This window comes from Talpa occidentalis, unplaced genomic scaffold (assembly GCF_014898055.3).
Source record: "Talpa occidentalis isolate TD23 unplaced genomic scaffold, MPIMG_talOcc4v2.1 talOcc4.520, whole genome shotgun sequence".
Lineage (NCBI taxonomy): Eukaryota > Metazoa > Chordata > Mammalia > Eulipotyphla > Talpidae > Talpa > Talpa occidentalis.
Window position 1 is genome coordinate 6,600 of NW_023604885.1, and position 23,632 is coordinate 30,231.

The 23,632-nt window shown below is 41.8% G+C and overlaps 1 protein-coding gene across 1 annotated transcript; it reads right to left on the reverse strand.

The window, feature by feature from the left end:
• Window positions 1-246: 246 nt before the first annotated feature.
• On the reverse strand, window positions 247-21,426 carry LOC119260104 (sperm flagellar protein 2-like; the record flags this gene model as incomplete). Its single annotated transcript, XM_037528992.2, has 6 exons — window positions 21,341-21,426; window positions 18,069-18,161; window positions 13,267-13,446; window positions 7,090-7,323; window positions 6,771-6,893; window positions 247-345 (listed from the first exon to the last, which is right to left on the reverse strand). Coding segments are annotated over exons 1-6 (777 nt in total), but the record flags the coding sequence as incomplete, so codon positions are not given.
• Window positions 21,427-23,632: the final 2,206 nt, after the last annotated feature.

Sequence of the window (23,632 nt, forward strand, 5' to 3'; positions counted from 1 at the left end):
TTTAATGTACTGTTCTAGTGACTTCTATTTTCAGGGTCACTTCAAAATGCACTCTTTCTTACTTTGGATTTTTGCTCTGAAATGTAAAATTTATTACAGAATGTTCTCTGCATTCAGAAAGGCCCTCTTTTCAGTGGCCCTCGGAACCTGCCAAGAATCATCTCTATACTTTCAAGCATAACCCATGACAGACACTGTATTCACATCCGATGTGTGGAAGATTCACTGCCAAATTATAAAATCCACCTTCCTTTCTTCATTTCTTTCCTCTGTGAGTCTTGAAGGAGAGCTTTCTCCATCACTTCCTTGTACATGCTCATTTCTTTGCAGAATTAGTTTAATATCCTAGAGAAGGGATTAAAAAATTACAAATATTAACAAGTGATGTAGGACTAATAATGATTCAGTGTATGGCAGTGATGAAATTGTAAATTGGTTTTCTTTGTTTTTCTGATTTGTCTTTTAATGAACTTTTCTAACTGTATTTTTTTTTAAAGTTTGTTTCTTCTTTTTTTTTTTTAAAGATTTATTCATTTATTTATACAATCACTGGGCACAGTCAGAAGCGCTGGAGGGTGAGAGGATTCACCAGAGCCAGAGCAGGGAACAAAACAGGCAGAGTGACAAAATACACTGCTGAGGGGAGCAGCGGGCGTGGCAGGAGAGGTCTGTCGCGCCATGTGGGACCCTCGCCTGCAGCCGGGGATTGAACAGGCACTGCAGAGGCTGCAGGCAGCCCTGCAGCCCAGCACTCAGCCACTGCACCACCAGGGGAGGCCCTCTAACTGTATTTAATAATACAATTTTTCCATTCTAAACTTTAGTAAATTGTTTTTATTTTTACTTTTCTCCCTTGAGAAAAAAATGTTCTTTATTTAGCTTGAATCCTGTCCTACTAGCTGTACCCTTGGAAAGATAGTAAAGGTCTTGGAGTCTCTATTTCCTTATCTAATAATGAAGTTGTTCTATTAGATTAAATAATAACTGCAATAATTAAAAAGAGCATGGCACATAGTGGGCAAGTCAAAAGATTATTTCCCTATTAATGAATAAAACACCATATTCACCTTCTACTATGGGAACAGCCCAGTGCCAAATTAGCCACATCAATAAATTTGTAGAATTCTAGAACAGCAGATTATTTGGTGGGGAGAACTTTTCTCACTCCACTATTTTATTTTAGCATCAGGGATAGAATGCTTTTTTCTTCCCCTAGCCATCTGAAATACCTAACTAGCTTACATTTTAAATTGCAGATACTTTTTAAAATAAACTGAAAATTTTATCATAACATAGAAGGGGCCCAAACAAGTAAAAAACAGAAAATAAAATTTAGGCAGTTTCTAGTTTTCTTATTTTATGAATTTAGGGAAGTGTTATAAGAATTTAAGTTTCTTTTCCCAGAACTGAGTTCCAAAGGTTGCAATTTGACTGTGGTCATTTTACTGAGGAAGATGAATTGGTTCCCTGTCTGAGCTGTGACCCTGCTGGGTGGCACAAGGGTCTATCAGCCATTGCCAGGAATCATGGTGAATCATCTTCTTGAGGGAACTTTTGGTTTATAAACACAGATTAATGTGAACATAGATTGTGTTCTTGAATGAACAACTGAAAAAGAACAGCTGTTCATCACTGGCCTTTCTTATCCTATCTACCACACTGCTGAATAATGTATCATCTGTGAATACTCTGGTCATACGTGTTAACTGAGTGTTAACTTGGGGATGAAGGAGTGGCCTAACCTGGTGACTTTCTGTCACGCCATTGCAAGGGGAAAATCGTAAGTTCCAGATGTTTAAACCAGACCCTGATAAGTTTATAGCTGAAATCAGGGGCCATAATTTTCACTAGCATTTAGTTAAAAGGGAAAAGTCTGGCAGTCTAGAAATGTTTGCGTGGGTGCATTGAAAATGCAAAGCACGGAAGCAGCCATCATATTTTGTTTTAAAGATAAAGGAGAAGTTTCATGAATATCTTCAAGTCAGATACCTTGAAGAGAAAGTGGGATCAAAGTCCTCTCAAGTCACATTTATAAGGATAGGTATTTTGACTTTATGTAGTTGGGTCCTGGCTCACTTGTTTATTAGAAATATTCCTGTGACATCCTGATTTTAACACTGAAAGATTTGCTATCTTCTTTTGAATAGTAACCTTCATTTTAAGGATACATGCTTGATTTACAGGTTTGTTAAAAGAAGTGTACATTTATTCAACAAGGACACTACATTTGCTAGGTTGGCATAGGAATTTGTGTGTTCACTTACATCTGTAAACATTTGTCATAAGCAGCTAATCAACTTTGTTCAAAAGCAGCTCAGTTATAGTATTTTATTGACCTGGTTACATTAAACCAATGTATTTTTTTTTAACAACTTAGGAATATTAGTTAAAAATAATCTCCATAATAACCTCCATCATAAGGTCTATGAAAGAAGAGGTTAAATGACTTTAAACAAACAACTCTAAAATCCAACATAAAAGCTGGATCTTCCACATAAGTATTGACCACATAGGGTTTCCTGAGACTACAGTTTGGATTCCTTGTCATTGTGGCATTGCAACGGGAGAAACTTCTTTCTTTCCAAAGAGTAGACACTACACTCAGGAGATGGAAATGCCAACTGATTAGTCCATCCACAAATAAATCACATGACTCAGAAATAATTCATGGGCACTGCAAGCATCATCATCACCATCACCAGCATCTCCAGCATCACCAGCATCACCATGCACCATCACAAATCTCTAACATTTATTGCCGCTTTCTGTCTGCCCGGCAGAGTCAAGCACTGAACTAGCATGAAGTCATCAAATCTGTACAAGAATCCTACAAGGTATGTGTGCTAGTTAACCCTGTTTTAGGATGGGGAAACCAAGGCACTCTGAGGTCACTTGCTCAAGGCCACACAGTTTAAGGTATGAACCCTATCAACATGGTTCTGAACACTCACTCCTAACCCACAAAGAAGCCGCCTCCCAAGAGGAGAAAAAGTAAAACATCAAAAGTTACTCATACACTCATAAAATACACACTCATATATTTTAAAAAGTTGCTGCTTCTAAACAAGGTTCTAAACAGGAACCTTGTAAACACAGAGCTCTCAGGCAACAACCTCCACTTCCCACTGTTTATGACAGCAAACAACATTTTAACCTGAAAAACCACACTCTAGCTTTTGCTCTACTTATCTGGAAAGATCTTTAAATAACATCACTGTGGTTAAAGTTCATTTTCAAATGTGATCTATTTGCTTGTACATGGATATCTGGAGCAAAAAATGATGACTGGACAAGTGTGATAGCTCCTGAGTCTTTAGAGACTATTTTTTCCTCTTTTTTCTTATCTTTTTTCTTTTTGTGTTCATTCTCTCTCTCTCTCTCTCTCTCTCTCTCTCTCTCTCTCTCTCTCTCCCTCCCTCCCTCTCTCTCTCTCCCTCTTCTTTCTTTTGTCCTCCTTTTATTTTTTGGTTAGTAAAAACGAGAACGGCGAACTTTATCGGCAAGGCAACCTCTTTCATTTTAGAATACTAGAATTTAGGTTTGCCAGTTCATAAGCTCAGCTCTCTTTGACTCATGACCGTATGAATGAGTCCTGCTTATGGGGCTCACTGGCCTCTGGGATTCCTCACCTTGGGCTGGGAAGGAGATGTGAAGGGCAATGGGAGAGCAGCAGATGAAGTGGCTGTCTGGGCAGAAGCCTCCTGGCAAGGAATGAATGAACAGATGGATGGACTGACTGACAGACAGTCTCCCTTTCCTTCTGCTGCAGGAGGGCCAGGCGATGCTCAGTCTGAAACTGGCTCCTAGGAGGCCAGGCAGCTCCTGACCCATGCACCAGGCAGAGCCATCCCATGCACCAGTGAAGATTTGGGGGATGAGCGGAGGTGGTTTTCATGGTCAACAGATCAAGGGGCTCCTGGAATATAGGGGTAGGGGCCCTGCATGCTACCATGCTGCCACTCCTGGGACAGCTGTGCTCACAGAGAAGCTTGCTGTTCAGATGCCAGCTGACCTGAGAGGTGTCCTGCAAGGTGAGGAAATGAGGGACACACCCAAAGCAGAAAGAGCTCCTTGAACTCCAGCTTTCTCTGGAAGCCCGAACACCACTGGGGACTGAATGCCGAAGGCAGTCATCTGTTGCCATATTCTTTTCTTGGTAAATGCTGAATGGCGTCCTTGTTGCAAGTTAATCATATTTAGTCATTTTGCCCAGAAGAATGTTCCCAAATGGTTCTCTGTACAGAGTTTTTTTGTCCCATTAGGGAGGAGATCATTGTGCTATCATTTTATACTCCTACTTGTTCTTGGTAATAGAAGATATACTCTACTATACATAATTCCAGGGGATTTTGAGAATTATTTTGCTGGCTTAAAATCAGGGGGCTGTTCCCTAAAATGTGAAATAACATACAGGAGAAAGAGCAGTCTGCAGTGCTGGGCATCTGGAGACACCGTATACATGACATTTGCGGAGGAGAATGTGAGAGGGAGGGACCCGCAGCTGGCCACTCTCCCCCATCCTGACTCTCCCTCCTCCCTCCACAGTTAGTACTGAGTGCTCTGCCCACTGATTTCTAGGGTAACACTGAGTAAGTGGGGAAGAGGCTGGTTTTCATGAATGAAAGTGTGAGAGATAAGATACGGAGACATGTAATACATGACTTTCAAAGCAAACAATATTTGTGATATGTATGAACACAACTTGGAACAACTGCCCAATCATCTTTCCAAATATTTTGGCCCTATCTAAATAAAGAGAGACAAATAATAGTTTAAAGAAGAATCGTTTAAAAGACATAATGATGTGATGTGGTTAAGAAACAAAGGCTCAGGGCTATAGAAGTCAGCCCAGCATCCCCTGCTGAGAAGCCAATTTGTTTTCTATTGTTTTTTTGAATTGAATCCGGATTTTCCATTTGACTTCTGGGTCCTTTGCAAATCTTATAACCTGATCTTGCTAACTCAATGGAAATCACTTTAATCCCCCACAGAATGCTCCTCAAAGGGTCAGTTCCAGGTCCTCCTCTGCAGCCCCGCTCCTAGGCCTCTCCGCTCACCTACGCTGCTGCCTCCTCTCTACCCCAACAGAAAAATCTGTGTAGACCTCCTGTCCTCTCACTCCACTTTCCAAAACCCTGGGCATCTTTGAAGACTCAGCTGCTAGCACAAAAACATCTTATGCTCTGAAATCCTAGCATTATGCTTGGGTGCTTTTCCTTTTTATTATTCTCTTGTAGTTTCTTCATATCAACATTCTCTTGCCAACAGAAGTAGAATTTGCTTGAGAGTAGCAACTGAGTTTGATACGCACTGTTCTTTCTTCCACAGAAAGCGCTCAGTGTCGAGCAGCAATGCTAAGAGCCATCAGGGCCGCAGCACCTGCATGTGTCAGACACCACGACAGGTACTTTCAGTGCAGGATCTCATTTGATCCTCACCCCAGCCCTTTGAACAGGAATGGCAGTTATCCCCTTCCAGTGGGGTGAGAGCCAGGATTGAAAGAAAGTTAAGGTCACGAGGACACAAAATTAAGTTAAGGTTAGAAGTGGACACAAAATCCTGTCCTGTGACATTCTGATTTCAGGGCCTGTGTTCTTGAATGCTATCACCACACCACAGCTGGATATGCTAACTGACTGCTAGAAATAAATTTCAATTCATATCAACATAGGTGATACAATTTAGGTGACCAAGGATCAGCAATTTGGAATAAATAAACCTATGAATAAAGATATTTAAGGCTGGATCATCTCATTTCTGGGTATAGGAGGTTATGACTGAGAAGTCAGGAGACAGCATTCAGATCACCTGCATTTTTCAAAGTGAAAGTGCTTTTTTCTTTAACGCAGCAAACCCTTTGTAGTCCAGTAAACAACCAGTAGGAGCCGAAGGGGGAACCTTATACGGCTGAGGGTTGAAACAATTTGCCACACCTGAAAGGCGGTCACTGTTGCCTTCCTTGCTGCTGGAGGCCTGACCTGGCACCTTGGATGCACATCCATCTCCGGGGCTGAAACTCACTGGTCTGTGTGAGCTCTGAGCTGGGTTCTTTCCTTCATTCCATTCTTCTGCTGGATTGGACTGGCCTCTAGAGTTTCCTTTTCCCAGCCTTCAACACTGTTTCCCTGGTGGCACTGACACATATCTGTCCTAAGCGCTGTCATTGTGGTGCTAGGACAATGTGCCAGGACAGCAGAGGATGATCGTGCTAACTCTTGGCTGGGGATCACGGTCCTCGGTTCTCTTGGGCAAAAGGGGATTCAATTCTCCATACTCTTTAATCATAGGTGAGGCTATTTAGATGACTGGAATGATTAGAACACTAATACTTCCACTTTTCAGTAGAGTATGAAAACTAACTTTTTCACCCAGCTTAACTATCATTAGTTCCAGTCTTCTGTTACAGATCCAAGTAGCTCATAATCCTGACGAAGTAGCTGCATAGTCATTTTACTGATAGTACTGTCTATATACTGATTGTACCATCGAAGTATTGATAGCATTCCCCATAGTACTGACAGTACCATCCAGACACTGGCACTACTCTCTATAGTACTGGCAGCTACCTCTACTGTGCCAATTTTGCTAACCTTCAGGCACTGTGCCCACCAAGCCATTCTGGTCTGATGCTATTACCAGTTTAGCTTCCCCAGACCTGCCTCTGGCCACTTTCAGTATCTTCCCCTCTCTGTTAGTCCACATCAGAGATGTCCCACCATGTCCTGAACTGAAGGTTCAAAAGAATTAGGACCCCTTTGGGTAATACTCACAGGAATTTTATAGTCTGGATAACTTGAAATCAGGTCTTGAATAAAAGGATGTTTCAACAGAGCAGCAACTTTAATTGGCTCCAGCTCCTTGGCACCTAAGTCCTGAAATACTTTTATGAAGTTCTTTAAAAGAGAAAAAAGTGAGTTAATTAACTGTAATCCTGTACATGTTAAAAAATGGTTTGACTTTCTAAAGGAATTCACTGTAATTTCAGTACACAATGATACATTTGAGACTAGTTCCTCAAACATACACTAACAATTGAGGGCAACTTTTCTGACATAGGGGTTGTCCCCTTCATGAAATAATCCAACCAACCTTGAAATAAGTGCTCTCTGTCATCAAGTGCCTGGAGAACCTGCTAGAGTCCTGCGCTTCATTTCTTCCTTGGAACACCTTGAGTAGCGTTTCCATGGAAATCTTTTCAGTGTTTGCATTTTCAGGACTTTCTTCTTTTTCTTTGCTTTCCTCTTTTGTTTCTCTTTTCTCACTTACAGAATCTTCTTCCTGCTCAGGATACTCCTCAATCGTATTCAAATAGGGAAACGAGGGCTGCACAATTAAAAGAAGGAACATGAAGTCAGACTAGCCCTGCCAGTCATCGAGACATTCAGAAAACACCTGCTTCCTCACATACTTTTTATGCAATGGAATGAGGGTGCTTACTACAACAACTCGGAGATAATACGCGAATTGCACTAGAAAACTTGTCAAAATCCTGGACCAATTCAGCTGGTATTTCCCTTTCCAGCTTTCTACATTGCCAGGTGCATCATAGTCCTCAATAAATGAACACTGGCATGGACCAATATAACCAGTGCCAGATTTCTATACATGATTGTGGATTTTAACATGATTTTCTTTGGCAATTTCCTGCAATCTAGAGTAAGGCAAGTTGATTTCTCAATTTAATAGATGCCGAGAGCTTTGGGAACATTTATTTGGATATGGAGGTTAAGCCCTACCAAACATTCAGATGGCAAAATAAAAAACAAATTGAGTATAGAAGGTCGGGCTGGGGTTCTTTCTGTTGCATCTTGAAACTTGGCCAAGAGCTGTGAACTCAGGCACTGGTGTTTTGAGGATGGTAAAGAATCAATTGTTCATGAAGTAATCTCTTGTACCAACATTCTGAAAAATATTCCTACCCTTTAATGTAGTAATTACAGATCTAGGAATTGATTCTAAAGAAATATTCATGCACATAGAGATGTTTTTTATATGAATGTTCATCCAGTATTATTTACAGCAAGAAGGAAATGCTATCCTAGACTTAATGAGAAGAGTACCAATGTTTATAAGTTTTAAATTTAGTAGAAGCATTGATGATACAGATCAAGTAAGTTCTTTTTAAATTGTCACATAACCCCCACATATTTAAGGAATATGGCACAGAATAAGCTCCAAGAGCTCTGTAGGGACCGTGGGCAGTGTACTGACAACAGGCTGCATTTGTTCTAGCCCTGCATGGTCATCTTACTTCAGCTGGGTTTCCATGTTCAATGGTAAATTGGGACCTTAACCTATGCTGAGAGAGAGAGAGACAATGCTGGACCAGGGGAAGACATTGAATTAAGTCTAAATTTATCTATTGGTCCATCCAGCCACTCATCCATCCATTCATTTATCTCTCTGCCTATACAGTCTCTTCTCCATTTTAAAGAATTGAAAAAAAATTTACATGGCAGAAATGTGAAACTGGTCTTTTTGTCTCCACTTTAGAAGCTGGGAGAACATCACACTGACAGCCCAGCAACAATTTCCCAGGGCAATAGAAAATTCAATACAGCGAGGAGAACAAAGCTGTGATGTAAATAAAACCTCATGCTGGGTGAGGGAAAGGGAAATGAATTCCTATTCAGGGTGCCCCAGAGGTGCTGTGTGAACAAAACACTGTACCTGGGTGTGAGTAAAGGTCTAGTTAGTTTCAGTGATGGAAATACCAAGATGAAATGAAGCAACATGCTCTCCTGCACCGTTGCCATAATCAGGCGGGGACTAGCTTTCAAAGCCCCGATACAATCATCATGGGATAAATGAATTTTTCAACTTTAGCCAAAATGTAATAATTTAAACATTTGCGGTTTTAGAGTGCAGACTCCTTAAATTATTAATGTCAGAAAATGCTTTTAAATATTTTGCTATTTTAATTACTGGAAGATGGTCACAGAATAGCCTTTAGGCAGTGGGAGGTTTTGGAGGAGATTGAGACTGGTGCAGAGGAGCTGGCCCAGCATCCTGGCGTAGCGGAGGGTGTACAAGAAGAGGGGGATTTCTCCAACAGACATCCCTGAAAAGACAATGATTCTTCTTTTTTTTTTTTAATTTTGGAGATGTCTTTTCTTTTTTTCTTTTTAAACGATTTATTTATTTATTTATACAAGCACTGGGTACAGTCAGAAGCGCGGGAGGGTGAGAGAATTCACCAGAGCCAGAGCGGGGAGCAGAACAGGCAGAAGGCCCGAAGTACACTGCTGAGGGGAGCAGCGGGCGGCAGAAGAGGTCTGCGCGCCATGTGGGACCCTCCTCTGGTGGCCGGGGAGCAGCCAGGGATCGAACCGGCGCTGCAGAGGCTGCGGGCTGCTTTGCAATCCAGCGCTCAACTGCTGCGCCACCAGGGAGGCCCAAGAAAATGATTCTTGAGTGTGAGTATGTGACACGAAAGCAGTGATGTGAGTTTGGAGAAGCCAGTGCTTCTGAATGAGCAGTTGTTAATGACATCAAAGCTCATGGTGAGTGAGCCTGCCCTCCACGCAGCCCGACCATGGCTCGGCTACCAGTGCAGGCAGCTCCTCCAGGGCAAATGTGTCCTGCATCATGGTGCCTGGCCAGCCTCCCCATGGTGCAGTCAGTCCAGCCCCACATCTCAGAAGGCAGAACAGGTTAATTCTTGGGACTGGTGTGGGCAAAGTGTCAAGAGCAGAATGGAATGAAACCTATGTGTCTCGAACCCCAGGGCCTCCAACACTCTGCTAAGATGCTCTAACAAGACTTTGAAAGTGTGGGAGATTCAAGCTCATTTACTGAATTCCAACATCAGAACCCCTCACCACACAGACCAGAATGAACTATTTTCCCAAATGTCAACTTATTTAAAGCCTCACGAGGACGAGTGCATTACTCGTGAATGCTTTGCTCCTGAGTTCCTTTTAAATTACCCAGGAAGCCGTGCATTTAAACAGGCCTGTGCCACATTGAATAAAACAGCATGAATAGCAAAATAGAGTAAGGAAGCATGAAATATAAGGGCGCCTTCCAATTGTTTGTGTGGAAAGCAAAACCAGAGATTTGATTAAATGTCTTGGGAGTGAAGATGGATCTGTTGGAGGTGTTATTTCTGAGCAGGCTCATTATGGCTTCCTGGGATGAGGTTGCCCAGGAAACTAGAACACACTTGGAGAGGGCACAGAAGTGGGGCGGAATAATTGGAGGCAGGATGGTGAGGACAGGGGTGAGCAAGAATGAGGGAGGTAGGAGGATCCTGTATTTCAAAAGCAACTTGGGTTCACACCAAATCAGGAATAGTGTGTGTGGTGTGCCAGGCGTGTGCTCTACCTCCCGCCCCTCACCCCGGTTTCATCTTTGTGGGTTATTTCCTGTGCAGTGTCCTTGGGCTTCAAAAGAGCTCTTTAGAGAAGCCCTCTGGGGAGCAGCTTCCTGGGTGGGGGCACTTAGCTTCTGGTGAAGGAGTTGTTCAGGGACAGAGGGATGCTGTGCCTTCCTGTGCTCGCTGGTCTGGCTGCTACCCACCCAGGCAGCTCTCTGTTGCTGTGGCAACGGCTCTAGCACAGGCTTCCTGTTCCCTCTAGGCTTTCAAGTTCACCTCAGCCTCCTGGATCCTGCTACTGTCTCTGCCTGGGATGTCTGCTCTCCTCTCGACCCACGAGATGGGGTTCCATTTCGCCCTCAGTCTTCTTTCTGTTCCATCTGTGTTCTCAGACAATGCTTGCTTGTTACATGGCAGTTACTGGGGTGACACAAAGATTATATAATACACTGTCCCCAACTCAATGTAGAAATAACTCAGTGGAAGGATTCAATAGGTAATCAAACCCCTGCCTTGATTACTAGCTTTCCTTACTTGCCTCCGTTGCCCCCCAGTCTGTTCTCAACAAAACAGCGGAGACATTCCCATATATATTAAATCAGATGGACCATGCTCCAGGGACTTCTCATATCACCCGTGGCAGAGTCAAAGTCAAGCTCTCTACAACCTCTCTCTCCCTCACTCTCCTTCCTGCTGCTCTTCTGTAGGTCACTCTCCCCCAACTGCAACAGTGACATGTTGCTCCCTGAAATACACACCAGCATGCCTCTACTACTGGGATTTTGCATTTACCACCATCTTCACTTAAAATGCTCTATCCCAGATATGAACAAGGCTCTCTCACCTTCTCCAAGCCTTTGCTTATGTGTCACTTTACAGAGTGACATTTTGTGACCACCTGTGTAACACTGCCACTCCTGCCCCAGTTCCTGTGAATTCCCTGTATTTTATTTTAATCCCTATAGCATTTATTTCCATTTACATGGTCTATGTTTTACTTATCATTTGTATTGTCTGTCTTCCTCCACAACTGTTAAGTTCATTGCTGTATGCCCAGGTCGAGAGTGGTTCCCAGCACCCAGAAGTGCTGGATAAATGCTTCTTAAATAACGCGTATGGGCCTGGGATAGTTCTCAGCACTGCCAGAGAGGATCTGAATATGAAGGGGGCTCAGTTGAGAAAGTATGGCTCTGGGGTATCAACAGAACCTTCTTGAATGATCTGGTGGTTCAAATAGGGGTGGATGCTGGGGAAGCCTCAAGCTCTTTGAGTCAAGGGTACTCCAGATAGAGGGAATAGAATAAGATAAGGAGATGGGCTAGTAAAATGTGTGAACATCTCTTTACTTCTGATGCACAGGTCTATGTTAACCTGTCTTATTCTGTGTTCCCTCTACATTTGGGACATTACTCTGCCACTCTTTGTTTCATTCTACCATTCTTTTTTATAACTGGACAGCTTCTCATTAGGGCAGCATATGGCTTCTGCATCCCTCACATATCACAGGGCTTGCAGATACATGATTTATTTTGCTAATGTTTGAGCCATTCAATTAAATATTCACTGAGCCAAGCCCTGCCAAGCCCTGAAGAAGGTTCAGGGTATATAAAAAAAGATACCCTGTCCAAAGGATGCCTCAAATCTAGTAGTTACCTGCTAGACTCTGAAGTAGTAGTTACCTGCTATTGGAATGAAATACGAGGCAGAGAGTGCTGCAGGAACACATAGCAGGGCATGTCTGGCCTCACTCAAGGTCAGAGAAGGTCTCCCAGAGGACAGACATTCAACTGAGATCTCATGGAAGGCTATGATCCATGTGAGTTAGCTCAATCCATTGGGGGCTGGAGGTTCAGAAGACACATCCATAACTCATTCCTTATTTACCTGGAAAAATCTAAATCAGTCATCTTCTATCTAAAAAGACAGCTTTTTTGAGTGGAAATAAATATGACTTGTTGAACTTTCTGTTGCTAAGATTTGGAGTGATGTCTATAGCAGGTCAGCTTATTAGGTGTCAGTCAGGCCTCACTGAAGTCCCAGTGGGAGGGGAAATACATCCCCTGCCCATCTGCTCAGGGTCAAAATTTTTCCAAAAGCATCTACGTCTTCCCGGTTGCTGATGTTGTCATATGAACTTCCTGTGCTCACACTCTTTCTCTCTCTCTTTACTGCCGGCCCCCGCCCCCCAACTCCCTCCCAGAGTATCCAGCCTATTCTAATCTGACAAACAAGTGTGAAAGGAAAAGAAGTGTGGCTAGGAGTCTGAGGAGCTTGACTGGAAGAGGTTCTCCATAAAGGAAGACCAGAAATAGGTATTCCATGCCAAGGGCCACAGCTCTGTCCCTGAAAGATCAGAAGATAAAGACTATCTGTTCATAAAATCACATTCACTAGGACCCTGCTCTGAGCCTTTTCTACCCCTAAATTTAGGGAATACCAACTCTTTTGAAGGGGAGGTGTAAGGCTTTATGAGATATTAAGCTGCTTTGTCCCTGGATGCAGGTGTCTGTGGATTTTGGGTGGCCAGGCTTGGGCCTGAAGCACTGTGAAGTGCTAAAGAGATGTGCGATATGTCTCAGGCCTGACCTTTTTACACAGACTTTCCATATTGTCTGACATAAATTGGGTTGATACCAAGGTCTCTTTCATTTCTCAGGATCACCACTTCATGCAAAATAAAGACTGTCTATTATCAAATGAACTTTGATTCTACCAAGACACTTTGAGCCAATTTTGATTTAACCACAAAAACAATTTTTAGATTGTGGTTTCTCAGTTCTTAATCCAGTTGAGTCTGTCTTTATTGAAAACCTAGTTACACGTAGAGCATTGGGTTAGGTACTCAGCAAAATACGAAGGCAAAGAAAGCAGCCTTTGTTGTTAGATGTTCAGCATCTCTGGCAACCCCCTCTAGGTACCAACCTGGCCCATTTCTGGAATGCAATTACCTTCTCTATGATACTAACTGAAGTTTTCACTGGTTGGAAGACGTGAGCTCCAATGGCCACACTGAGCGCCCTGTAGACCCCTTCCACGGCGTCCGGATGGCAAGCAAAATACAGCAGCATCCGGGTGTAGTCCAGCCTGGGGGGATCCCTGTCATAGTCAGCAAAGAGCCTAAAAAAAAACTGGCATACAGAAAGAATGTCAGCCGAAGACACAAGACTGCCACTCTGGAGGGCAGGGGATGGGCAGGAATGAAGAAGTCCTCCAGGAGCTTTGGAGTAAAGTCACTTTCTGAGAACTTAACTTAAGGCATGAACTGAACAGTAAGCTAAGTAAACAAACAAAAAGCAAGAAAAAGGAGGACTCGAGAGTCTAATGCTCATCAATGGTGTCAGCAGATGCAGGGAAATAGGCTAATTAAAGGTGGGGGGAGGCATGTTAAGAAAAAAGAAGCCTGAGCAAGGGCCACCTGCCTGTGCCTTCTTCCAGTGTGGATTCACACCCAGGGCGAGTGTGCTAACCACTGCACATCAGTTCATTTGGCAAGACTCTCCCCTGAGTGATTAACAGTCCGCTTTATATGGAGTCCCTTGTGCATATGGCAGCATGAGGGGCTCATGCTTGGGGGCCTAATATCTACTGGGACCCTGCAAAGCTGAGGCCAAGCCCTGGGGAACAGGCCACATCTCAACACCTATGTGGCTGGCCTTGTTTGGGAGGTGGCTGGTTTCCTAAATCTGCTCTTCTGAAACACGCACATCAGTTACCCGGAGAGTGTTCAAGATGTAGAGTCTCATGAAGTAGATGGTTCTGGAGTGGTCTGAAGCTGTGCATGTTTAGTAAGTTCCTGAGTAAACCCAAAGCTGCTGGCCCTGACTTGTGCTTTGAGAAGCAAGTTGCTGGATCCACAGGTTGTTTCTAGCATGTTATTCTCTATCACCAATAATCCTTACAACAAGGTACAAATTTAACTAGGCACACATAAAGATAGCAGTTGGAAGCATGGAGTTCTGATATCTGAAAATTCTAATAAAAATTTGAATAGAAACAACTTTGATTGGAAATTGCATAGAATCTTTCATGCGACAATTGTGAGAGGTCAATGGGACCCTCAAGTTCGTTCATTCAACTACTCTGAGCATGTGTGTGCATGTGTGTGTCTGTGCATGTATGTGTGACAGAGAGAGAGAGAGAGAGAGAGAGAGAGAGAGAGAGAGAGAGAGAGAATGTCCCAGTTGATTCCTTGGTGCATTTTATTCTATTTTGCCAGACATCAAGATTTCCATGTTTGTGGCTCATTCATGCTTGTAGGTATTTCTATAATGTCAAATTTATTACACCTTCGGGTGACAAACTAGGCTTTGAAGAATTGCTTTCTGACCTCCTCCTCTTTCAACCCACCACACCTGCTGAAGAGGCCTCATCTCTTTTCCTGTCCCCACACAGACACTGGAAGTTCTTGTGTGTGGGAGTGCAGGGCTGAAAAGCTTTGGAAGAAGGTTTCTGCAGCAAATGTGTGGATCAACAATTTCTCAACTAGAAGACAGATGAGAAGATAAAGTATGTGGTGGCTGTAAAGCTTCAAGCAGCAGCTGAGAAAGATTTTGAGAACATCTGGTAGAACCCATTTCTCTTTAGATAAGTGCTTCTTTTCATAAGCGCACATAAAGCATGAAATTGGCTTACCCCCACTCCTCTTAACAAAGGGCAATCTGGTTAGATTTATCAATACCTTTGATGAGAGGGTGCGGTGGTATGGGGCATTTCTACTGAGGTCCCCCCACAATCTTTCAGATTACTCTCAGAGAGAATGTTTTTTGCTACATTAAACCCATTCTTTAGAGCCTGTCCAGGTTGGCAGCATAAAAGATTATTCATAAAGATAAAAACCCGTTTGTGACATTTCTGCCCCCTCATTCCCACGCAATTTGAAATGTATGTCTGAACAAGGAATGCCGTCCCCACAAAACTCGCCTCTTTTTTTTTTTGCACTTAAAGTTGTGGATATTTTTAAAATTATTTATCTATTTGTTTATTTAATGTTTTGATTGCGTAACAGTCACTTACAACACTGTTTATGATTTAGGGGCATAGGTTCGTATACTTTCAGATGTATGTTACCGCACCACGCCCACAACTAAAGCACCCATAGTCCTCCACCATCGTCTGTTGGGCCCCTCACCTGCCCCCCTCATTTCCTACTCCCAGTCTCCCCTTTAAGTAGACTCAGCTCTGCAGTCCTATTTCTAGAGTTTGTTTTGGTTTAGTTTTTTCAGTTCCTTTGTTTACCTTCTCTATGCTCCACATGAGCGAAACCATCCAGTATTTTTTTTTCCTCTTTCCAACTTACTCTGCTTAGTATGATCCCTTCTGGTTCCTATCCATGTTGTCACAAGTAGCAAGAGTTCATCATCTTCTTTGCCAGCTGAATAGAATTCCATTGTATGTATGCATGTATGTGTATATATAAATGTTAGGGTGCCCATTTTGTGTTAGGGTTCTTTGTTTACATTTTGTTAAGTTGTGTGTGTGTGTGTGTGTATATATACATATATATATATATATATATATATATACACACACATATACCCCCCCCCACACACACACACAGCTGTCTACCATCTTTGCCCCATAAAACCACTTCTTTCTCAGGTATCATAGCCCTGTCTCTGCCTCCAACCTTGTTTCTTTTCACTTTCCAGCAATTTGGGTAGCACCAGGAGGGAGCCACCTTCCGTTGCATCCGCAGGCCCTTCCCTTGTCTATGTCACTGCCTCACAGTACCCTGGGCTGGTCAGCACAGTTGGCCTCTGTGTATGTGTGTGTATGTGTGTGTATACATACACATACACATACATCATCTTTAACTACTTCTGTGCCTAGGAGCTCCTGCACTTGTGACTCAGAGGCAGGCACTGAATCATAATGAGCACAGATGACAAAGCAGGGGAACTGGGTGGGACCCCAGACTGTAGCCCTAGTCCTCTCTGTAAGAGGACTCAGAGACCTCAAGAGATAAAGAGACTGCTCATGGGCCTGTAGTGAGTCAGAGCATAGTGAGAGAAGAGCCCAGGGATATAGACCTTCAAGATTCCCTTTTCATGGGGCACATCCCCCCCTTGAATTGGTCTTTCCTCGTCTAAGGAAGTAAACTTGTTTGTTGTTTTATGTTGTCACTTTGCACACCCTGGTCTACTGTGTTAACCATTATCTATGCAGAGTTAGTGTGGTTCACCTAACATGTGCCAAGGACTCAGCCTTCCAGTTACCTACTCCACCGCCACCTCATTGCTTGTCAGCAGAGGAATCTGTGCTTTTAATTCCAGTTTAAGAACATTGAGACTTAGGTAACAGGTAATGTTAGGAATATCTAGTCCCTGAGGAAGACAGGAGTGGAAAACCTTTCTTCTTTTCTGTCCTCTGCCCCCCCACCCCCACCACACACACAGCTGTCTACCATCTTTGCTCCATAAAACCACTTCTTTCTCAGGTATCATAGCCTGTCTCTGCCTCAACCTTGTTTCTTTCCACTTTCCAGCAATTTGGTAGCACCAGGAGGGAGCCACCTTCCATTGCATCCGCAGGCCCTTCCCTTGTCTATGTCACTGCCTCACAGTGCCCTGGGCTGGTCAGCACAGTTGGCTCTGATTTAGCTGCTGGGTAAGCAAGCAGCTAAGAGGCTCTGCCTAGACTTTTACTTGACATATTCAGACTGCAGCTTATGCCCAAAGATGCAAAGTTTGTTTACAAACTTTGTTCACAAAGTCTGGCAATTTGTTCACAAAAAAAAACATATAAAGACAGCCTTCCAGAATTTTGCTGAAGAATTGATCCAGAGCTCCAGTTTCATGTCAAGAAAACCAACAATCAAAAAAACAAAACGAAAAAAAAAACTTCTCGTTTATAATTGCCAGCCTTGTATCTTGGGATTTCTTTCTTTCTTTTTTGTTGGGGGCGGGGGGTGATTCCCTGATGCCTTCCTCTCCCCTGTTCTCCTTCTGGCATCTAGAAATGGTGCTTAAAAATATGCATCCAATCAAAGAGAAGTGTTTATTTCAAAGTTATAACTAGAATCATGCATAATTTTGTATTGCGATTTTGAATGAATGACTTTTCTGAAAAATGAACATTCGATATGTAGTGCGTTGTGCTTTCAAAACCTAACGTTCAACTTTTCTCGTATCTTATTGACTTGGTCTGCATTCAGTATATTTTTATATATTAAACATTCACTGAAGTCAGAGTGGTTTTCAGATCTTCCAGGCTTGTTTTCTGTTGTGACTTCAGGAACAGAGACTGATAACAATAATAGCGATTTAACAGTATTTTGATAATATAATTCGTAACAATAATAACTGGAGGGTGATGGGCAATACTACATGCAAATCCTTGGCATGTTACACAAGTTAGTCAAGATCAAAGAGAAATGAATAAAAAACATATGTTGGTAGGGTGACCATTCCTATCCAAAGCTTTAAGCATTGGAAGGACACTGAGAGACGAATGTATTGAGTAACATCTGCACTTATTTGACAGGCAAGAAATGTGAAACCCAGAGAGGTTGTGGAAATTGTTCAAGATCCCACTATGAGCTAACAGTAGGACTCTAAGATTTTGTCCCCTGCCTCCTCCCAGAACATTTTTATGCTCTGACCTTAGTGAATATTGAAGCATATTCTGTAGGGAAACAGGAAAGGAACTTGAGGGCAGGGATGGGATCTAAAGCAAATTACATAAATGGAAGAAAAGACAACAAACTGACCAGTGTTATAGTACTAACGTTTTCAGTGATCATGGTAATTACCTTTATAAGATGTTCCTGCCTATTGAATGGCAAGGGTTCTGAAGGACTTTCCGGAACTTTTATATTTTCATCTCCTGTAAACCACAGACCAGCCTATTTAAAAAAAGAAAAGATAAAATCATTTAAGTATGATGCTGGATGTAACCATTCCTCTAAAACCGCAGATAGAAACCAATTTGTTTAGCCTTTAGAGCAGTGGTCTTCATAGTAGTATTCAGAAACCATGGAGAAAAGTCTAGAACTCCATTTACTTGCATCTTGATCTCATTCTTTTGTATTTTTCATTAAAAAATTGGTAATGTATATTTAGTTCTGTAGTATGCATGTATTATTTACTATTATTAAGACCCACAGATTGAGGAGACTAGCTGCAGTTTAATTGCTGGAGCATGTGATGAAACTAGGACGCCACGCCATAGGTTCTGCTTATCTGGTGAAATTTTGGAGGGGTCTGTACCTGTGACACTAGTGCCCAACTCACATGTCCTGTTCACGTGGCTCTTTGCTCTTAGAGCCTACTGAGGTGCTGGTATGCGCTGCTGATGCTGGAAAAGTCTTTGCTACATGACTATCTCAAGAGATTGATGGTCTACCTTTTAATGACATTTCTCTTTGTCACCCCATACATGACACCGATGACCAAGTTCCACTTGGCTATGTCTCTCCCACCCCTTCCTCCTTCCATTTCCACTGCTGCACTTTGCTGTTGAAGCTCATCATAACCTGATAGACCACTTCAGTAACCTCAGAGCTGTTTTTGTTTCCAGTCTTTCTTATTTATTTCACCTTATACCACGCAACCATAGCAATTCTCTCAAAATTTCAATCGCTAGATAGCATTCTCTGCCTAGAACTGTTTCCTTTTCTCATCTTTCACGCATCACCCTACTACTGAGGTGACTGTTCGTCTGCCCATAGAAACCTACACACCTTTCCAGACTCCACTCAGCTCACATCTCTTCAGGGAGGCCCTTCTTGGTCTCTCTCCTGAAGTCTAATGTGACTGGTTTATGCCTTGTATTTGGCATTTAGTCCATTCTTTTGTTTGTTACCATTCCATTCTGCTAGTGAACATCAGATATTAAATTCCATGGATTCAAAGAAAATGTCTTGACAAGTTTAATTTTTATATAGGGAAATACCTCATACACATAAACATTTGGTTTCCAGATCTTACTCTTATCTTCCAGAGAAGCAACCTACCCTCAGCACTCCCTTTTGCCAAGAACCTAACTTGGTTTTCAGACCTAACTCTGGTCTAGTCCTTATGCTTCTTTCCTTCCAAGAATCAACGGTGATTCCATATAAGCAATGCAGTTATATGCTATTTTACTGTTCTAATGTGGTGTTCTCAAGAAATCTTATAAGATTTTCCCTAGAAATTTTCGACTTTTCCACAAATGACTTGTGGGTGAGAGTAAGTGTTGGAAGTCTGTAAAAGTCTTGTGGGCTGTTCAAGTGAGATTCTCTCCATGTCCTCCTCACTCGTATGCTCTGAGGTGTGGAATTTGGGTGAAAAAGGGAGGAGATAGAACATGGAATTAACCACTCTCAAAACACAGAGGGTGTTCTAAATTTCTATAAATGCCTCAGCCAACTTTCTCTAAGAAATTCACAGCTTTCTGGTTTGGGCTCAGCACTTTGGTAAAAATTGCCAGCAGCCTTTGCTCATCTCATGTTTGGGCAAAAGGTTGTTCAAAATATATACCATGTATTAATTGGCACAAAGTTTTTTGTGAAGGTTAGTAATTTCACAAGTGCCCACTTTTTAAAATATAAGCCAATGATGAAAATTGAGAAAATTTGTTTTTGTTTTTGTTTTTTTTTTTAAAGATGTATTTATTTATGCATGCAAGAACTGAAGATTCAGGACAGAGGTGCGGGAGGTGAGAGGATTTACCAGAGACAGAGCGGGGTGCAGAAAAAGCAAATTGACTGAAATACACTGCTGAGGGGAGCAGTGGGCGAGACAGGAGAGGTCTGCTGCACCATGTGGGTAGCTCCCTGGCCAACGATTGAACTCGTGCTGCAGTGGCTGTGGGTAGCTTCATAGGTTGCATCTTATCCCCTTGCGCCACCAGGGAGGCCCCTGTTTTTCTGTTTTTTGTTTTTAAACACAAAACCATCTTAACAAGTTCTGAGTCCAGGACAGGGGAACATTCATAAATTGCTCCTCTTGGAAGTAAATCTATCAGAGTCCAAGCAGCTAAGTACCTGTCTTGAGCAGCCTTGGAGGAACTGCTTCAATATGCAAGTACTATTTCCTCTAGTTCAACTATGTAAGTGTGGAAACCTCAGGGCTGTCAATAAACACAACATCCTTTCATTAAGGAAGAAAAGAGAAGCCAAAGGGATGAGCTTTTCCAAGAGTGAATGATATATGAGACACAGGTACCTAGAGAAAACTCTCCTATTTCACAAACAGTGTCTTAAAACTTCCATCTTTTGTGCCTAAGAGCAATGTACAATGATAAGCAACAGGATGAATTCAACTGGGAGATAAAAAGTAAGCAGAACAGGCTCTTTGTAGTTATGGCATTTCATTCACACTCCATTACATACTTCTCAAAATGAATTGAGTTTTCTAATCTTTACTTCCTAAAGACTTATTAATTTCACCAGTATTCTGTAATACAGATTCTGTACTCCACCAATATTGGTGACCAATAAGGTCACCAGTTATATCCTACCTGTCAAGTTCAATGAACAGGTATCATGCTGCTGGATTATCTGTCACTTTGCACATGTTCGTCAGGTGATCTCAACCATTCATAAGTTCAACACACATCTATGTGACCTGCAATTCTTTTGTGTCTATCATATCAAATTAGATGTTTCTGTTTGCATTTCTCACAGACACATCCATCCAACTTGTCAAAAACTATCTCGTTCACCCAACCTCATGGCCAAAAAAAAAAAAAATACTGCTCCTTTCCTGTGTTCTTTGTTACGATGGCTAGTCTGAGAGTATTGGACATTGGGCTTATTAAAGCTCTGCGGGTAATCCTAATATACAGCCAAGGTAAAGGAGTACCAGGTAGGATCTCAGAATAAGGCCAAGAAAGGTTATGTGTTTTTTTCAGAACCCTCAGTTTTCTGAGCAGCTCTCACTTTTTCAGATCCTTTCCCTGGGGGTGGAAGCCAGATTTCTGCCTGGGACTTGGTCACCTCTGGTGCCAAGATAGAGGGTCAAGGGGCAGAACACTGGCTTGAGAACATCAATGAGAAATACATTTGTTAGATGAAAAGTACTCTGGTGTCATTAGTGCTACCTGCATATACTGCTCAAAAGTGATGGTACCCGACTGCTTCCTGTCCATAGCCTTGAACCTCTGCTGGGTCTTGAGGAGCTCTTCCTCCAGGGGATGGGCCAAGGCATCGAGGCTACTAAGAGGAACTTCCGCCAGTCCACAAACTCCAGATTTACTACTAATAAAGATGTTAACTCCTGCAACTAGAAGAAAACAGGAAATGCCACTGGAATATTTGTATGACTATTTTGAAGCTCCATCTACTTGTGTTTCATAGTAAGAGATTCAGCTGAAGGATACAGGACAGGGCTTTACATTGGTGAATAAAGCCAGTTTTGACTTTAGTTTTCCCAAGTTCTATCAACCAATCCACAGCAGACAGTATCTAGAAAGTGTTTTGATATTGTTTCCTTAACATTTGGGGTTTTTTTTTTTTTTTTTTGCTTGCTGTTACATGATGATTTATACATGTAATTCCAGGTAATTCCTCTCTACCTTTTCATCAGAGGAGGGAGAAGCATTCTGACCGTGGTTTTGTAGGATTCTACAGCCAACAGGGAAATATTCCTTAACCATTTTGTTTTCTGATATATTCTTTTTTTAAATATTTATTTATTTATGCATACAAGAACTGGGATACAGGCCAGAGATGTGGGGGATAGGGGAGAGGATTCACTGGAGACAGTGTGGGAACAGAATAGGCAGACTGACTGAAATACACTGCTGAGGGAGCAGCAGGCGAGACAGGAAAGGTCTGCTGCACTGTGTGGGTTGCTCCCTGGCCAGCCAGGGATTGAACTCGTGCTGCAGAAGCTTTGGATTGCTTCATAGTGTGGTGCTTAACCCCTTGTCCCATCAGGGAGGCCCTGTTTTCTGGTATATTCTTAAGGAACTGATTATGATAAAATGTAAGAACTGCCAGAAGCATCTGCTATTACCAGCTAGAATCTATCCATCTAGAGATGGATAGAGAAAATGTAAGGGTCCAACCTCATAGTCTCTATCTGGTCGCCTGTTAGCATTACCACTAGTGCTTCAACCTGAGCATGTACATAGTATATGTGTTCAGTTGGAGCTCATTGTTAATTAAAGCTTTACTGATTGCCTGCTAAATGTCAGAGTTTGTGCAAGAACTGGTTATTTAAAACCATTGACTTATTGATCAAATGAGAAGAATTTCAAAGCTTTGAAACCCAAACAAAATGGAAGCTTACTTCAGGTTGAGTGAGGTGCATCCAACTACTAGGAAGGTTGTTTGTTCCAAGGTTCAGGGTTACAAATCAAGCAGAATGTCAGTAAATATTCTATTTCCTATTGTCCCTACAATACAATAAAAAGTATTTTCAGTTTTACTATGTGACTGGAATTTGTTCCTTTTGCTAAAATAGAATAAAATAGGTAATTGTATAATCACTTTATTCATATTATCTAACACTATGACCTTTAGAGAAACAGAAGACATTTGAAAATAAAAAGATAATAATTTCCTGGATATTCTATGATTTCTCAGCTAAGTTCAAATGTCTTTTTGGGCCAAGTAATAAATCATTCCAGTGGGCAAAATTTTCAGATTTTATATTTTAGTTTAGAGTCTTCTTTGACATTTTACTCAGGATAGATTGGAATTAAAAAAATACTTGAAGCTTTCCTATATATATTAGAGCAAGAGTCAATATTTTGGCAAATACGGGATAAAGGTGCTTCACATGCATGCAAATCATCACTCTGATCAAGGTATCACATTTATCCTCATTTGCTCTTCAAGTTAGACTACATTGCTTTTTTGTAAATGTAAGACGTGAACTGTCAAATGACTGGATGGGAAGTGCTAATTTTAATAATCCAGTTGGCTCAATTTTCCAAAATATTTCATTAAAAATCATTAACATTTTAAATACTTTTCTCTTAAACACTAATCTACTTTACTTTGTCCAAAAGAGATGTCTGTTTCTCATTTCAAATTGCATGCACATGCATTTTAAAAGAAATAAAACAATAAAGGAAGCTGCTTAGAAAATGTTTGTCTAACTTCCACAGCAGAGGTACCTTCCAGAGCCAGAAGAGATGCTTATGTGTATTTTTGCATTATCTTTCAGGTCCAGAGTATAAAGTTCTTTGTTTAGGAATAGATGTAGCATCTATTGCTACATAATAAAATGTTCTGTTTACCTTTAAGATGTTGGCATTTGTAAGAGTTCAACATGAACTTTATCATTTCCTCTAATCTTTAGGAAAATGCTTTAATCCTTTTAAAATTTCAGTGATTGAAAACAAGTATACAATTTTGAAAGTTAGAAGGCGATTTCTGGGTAG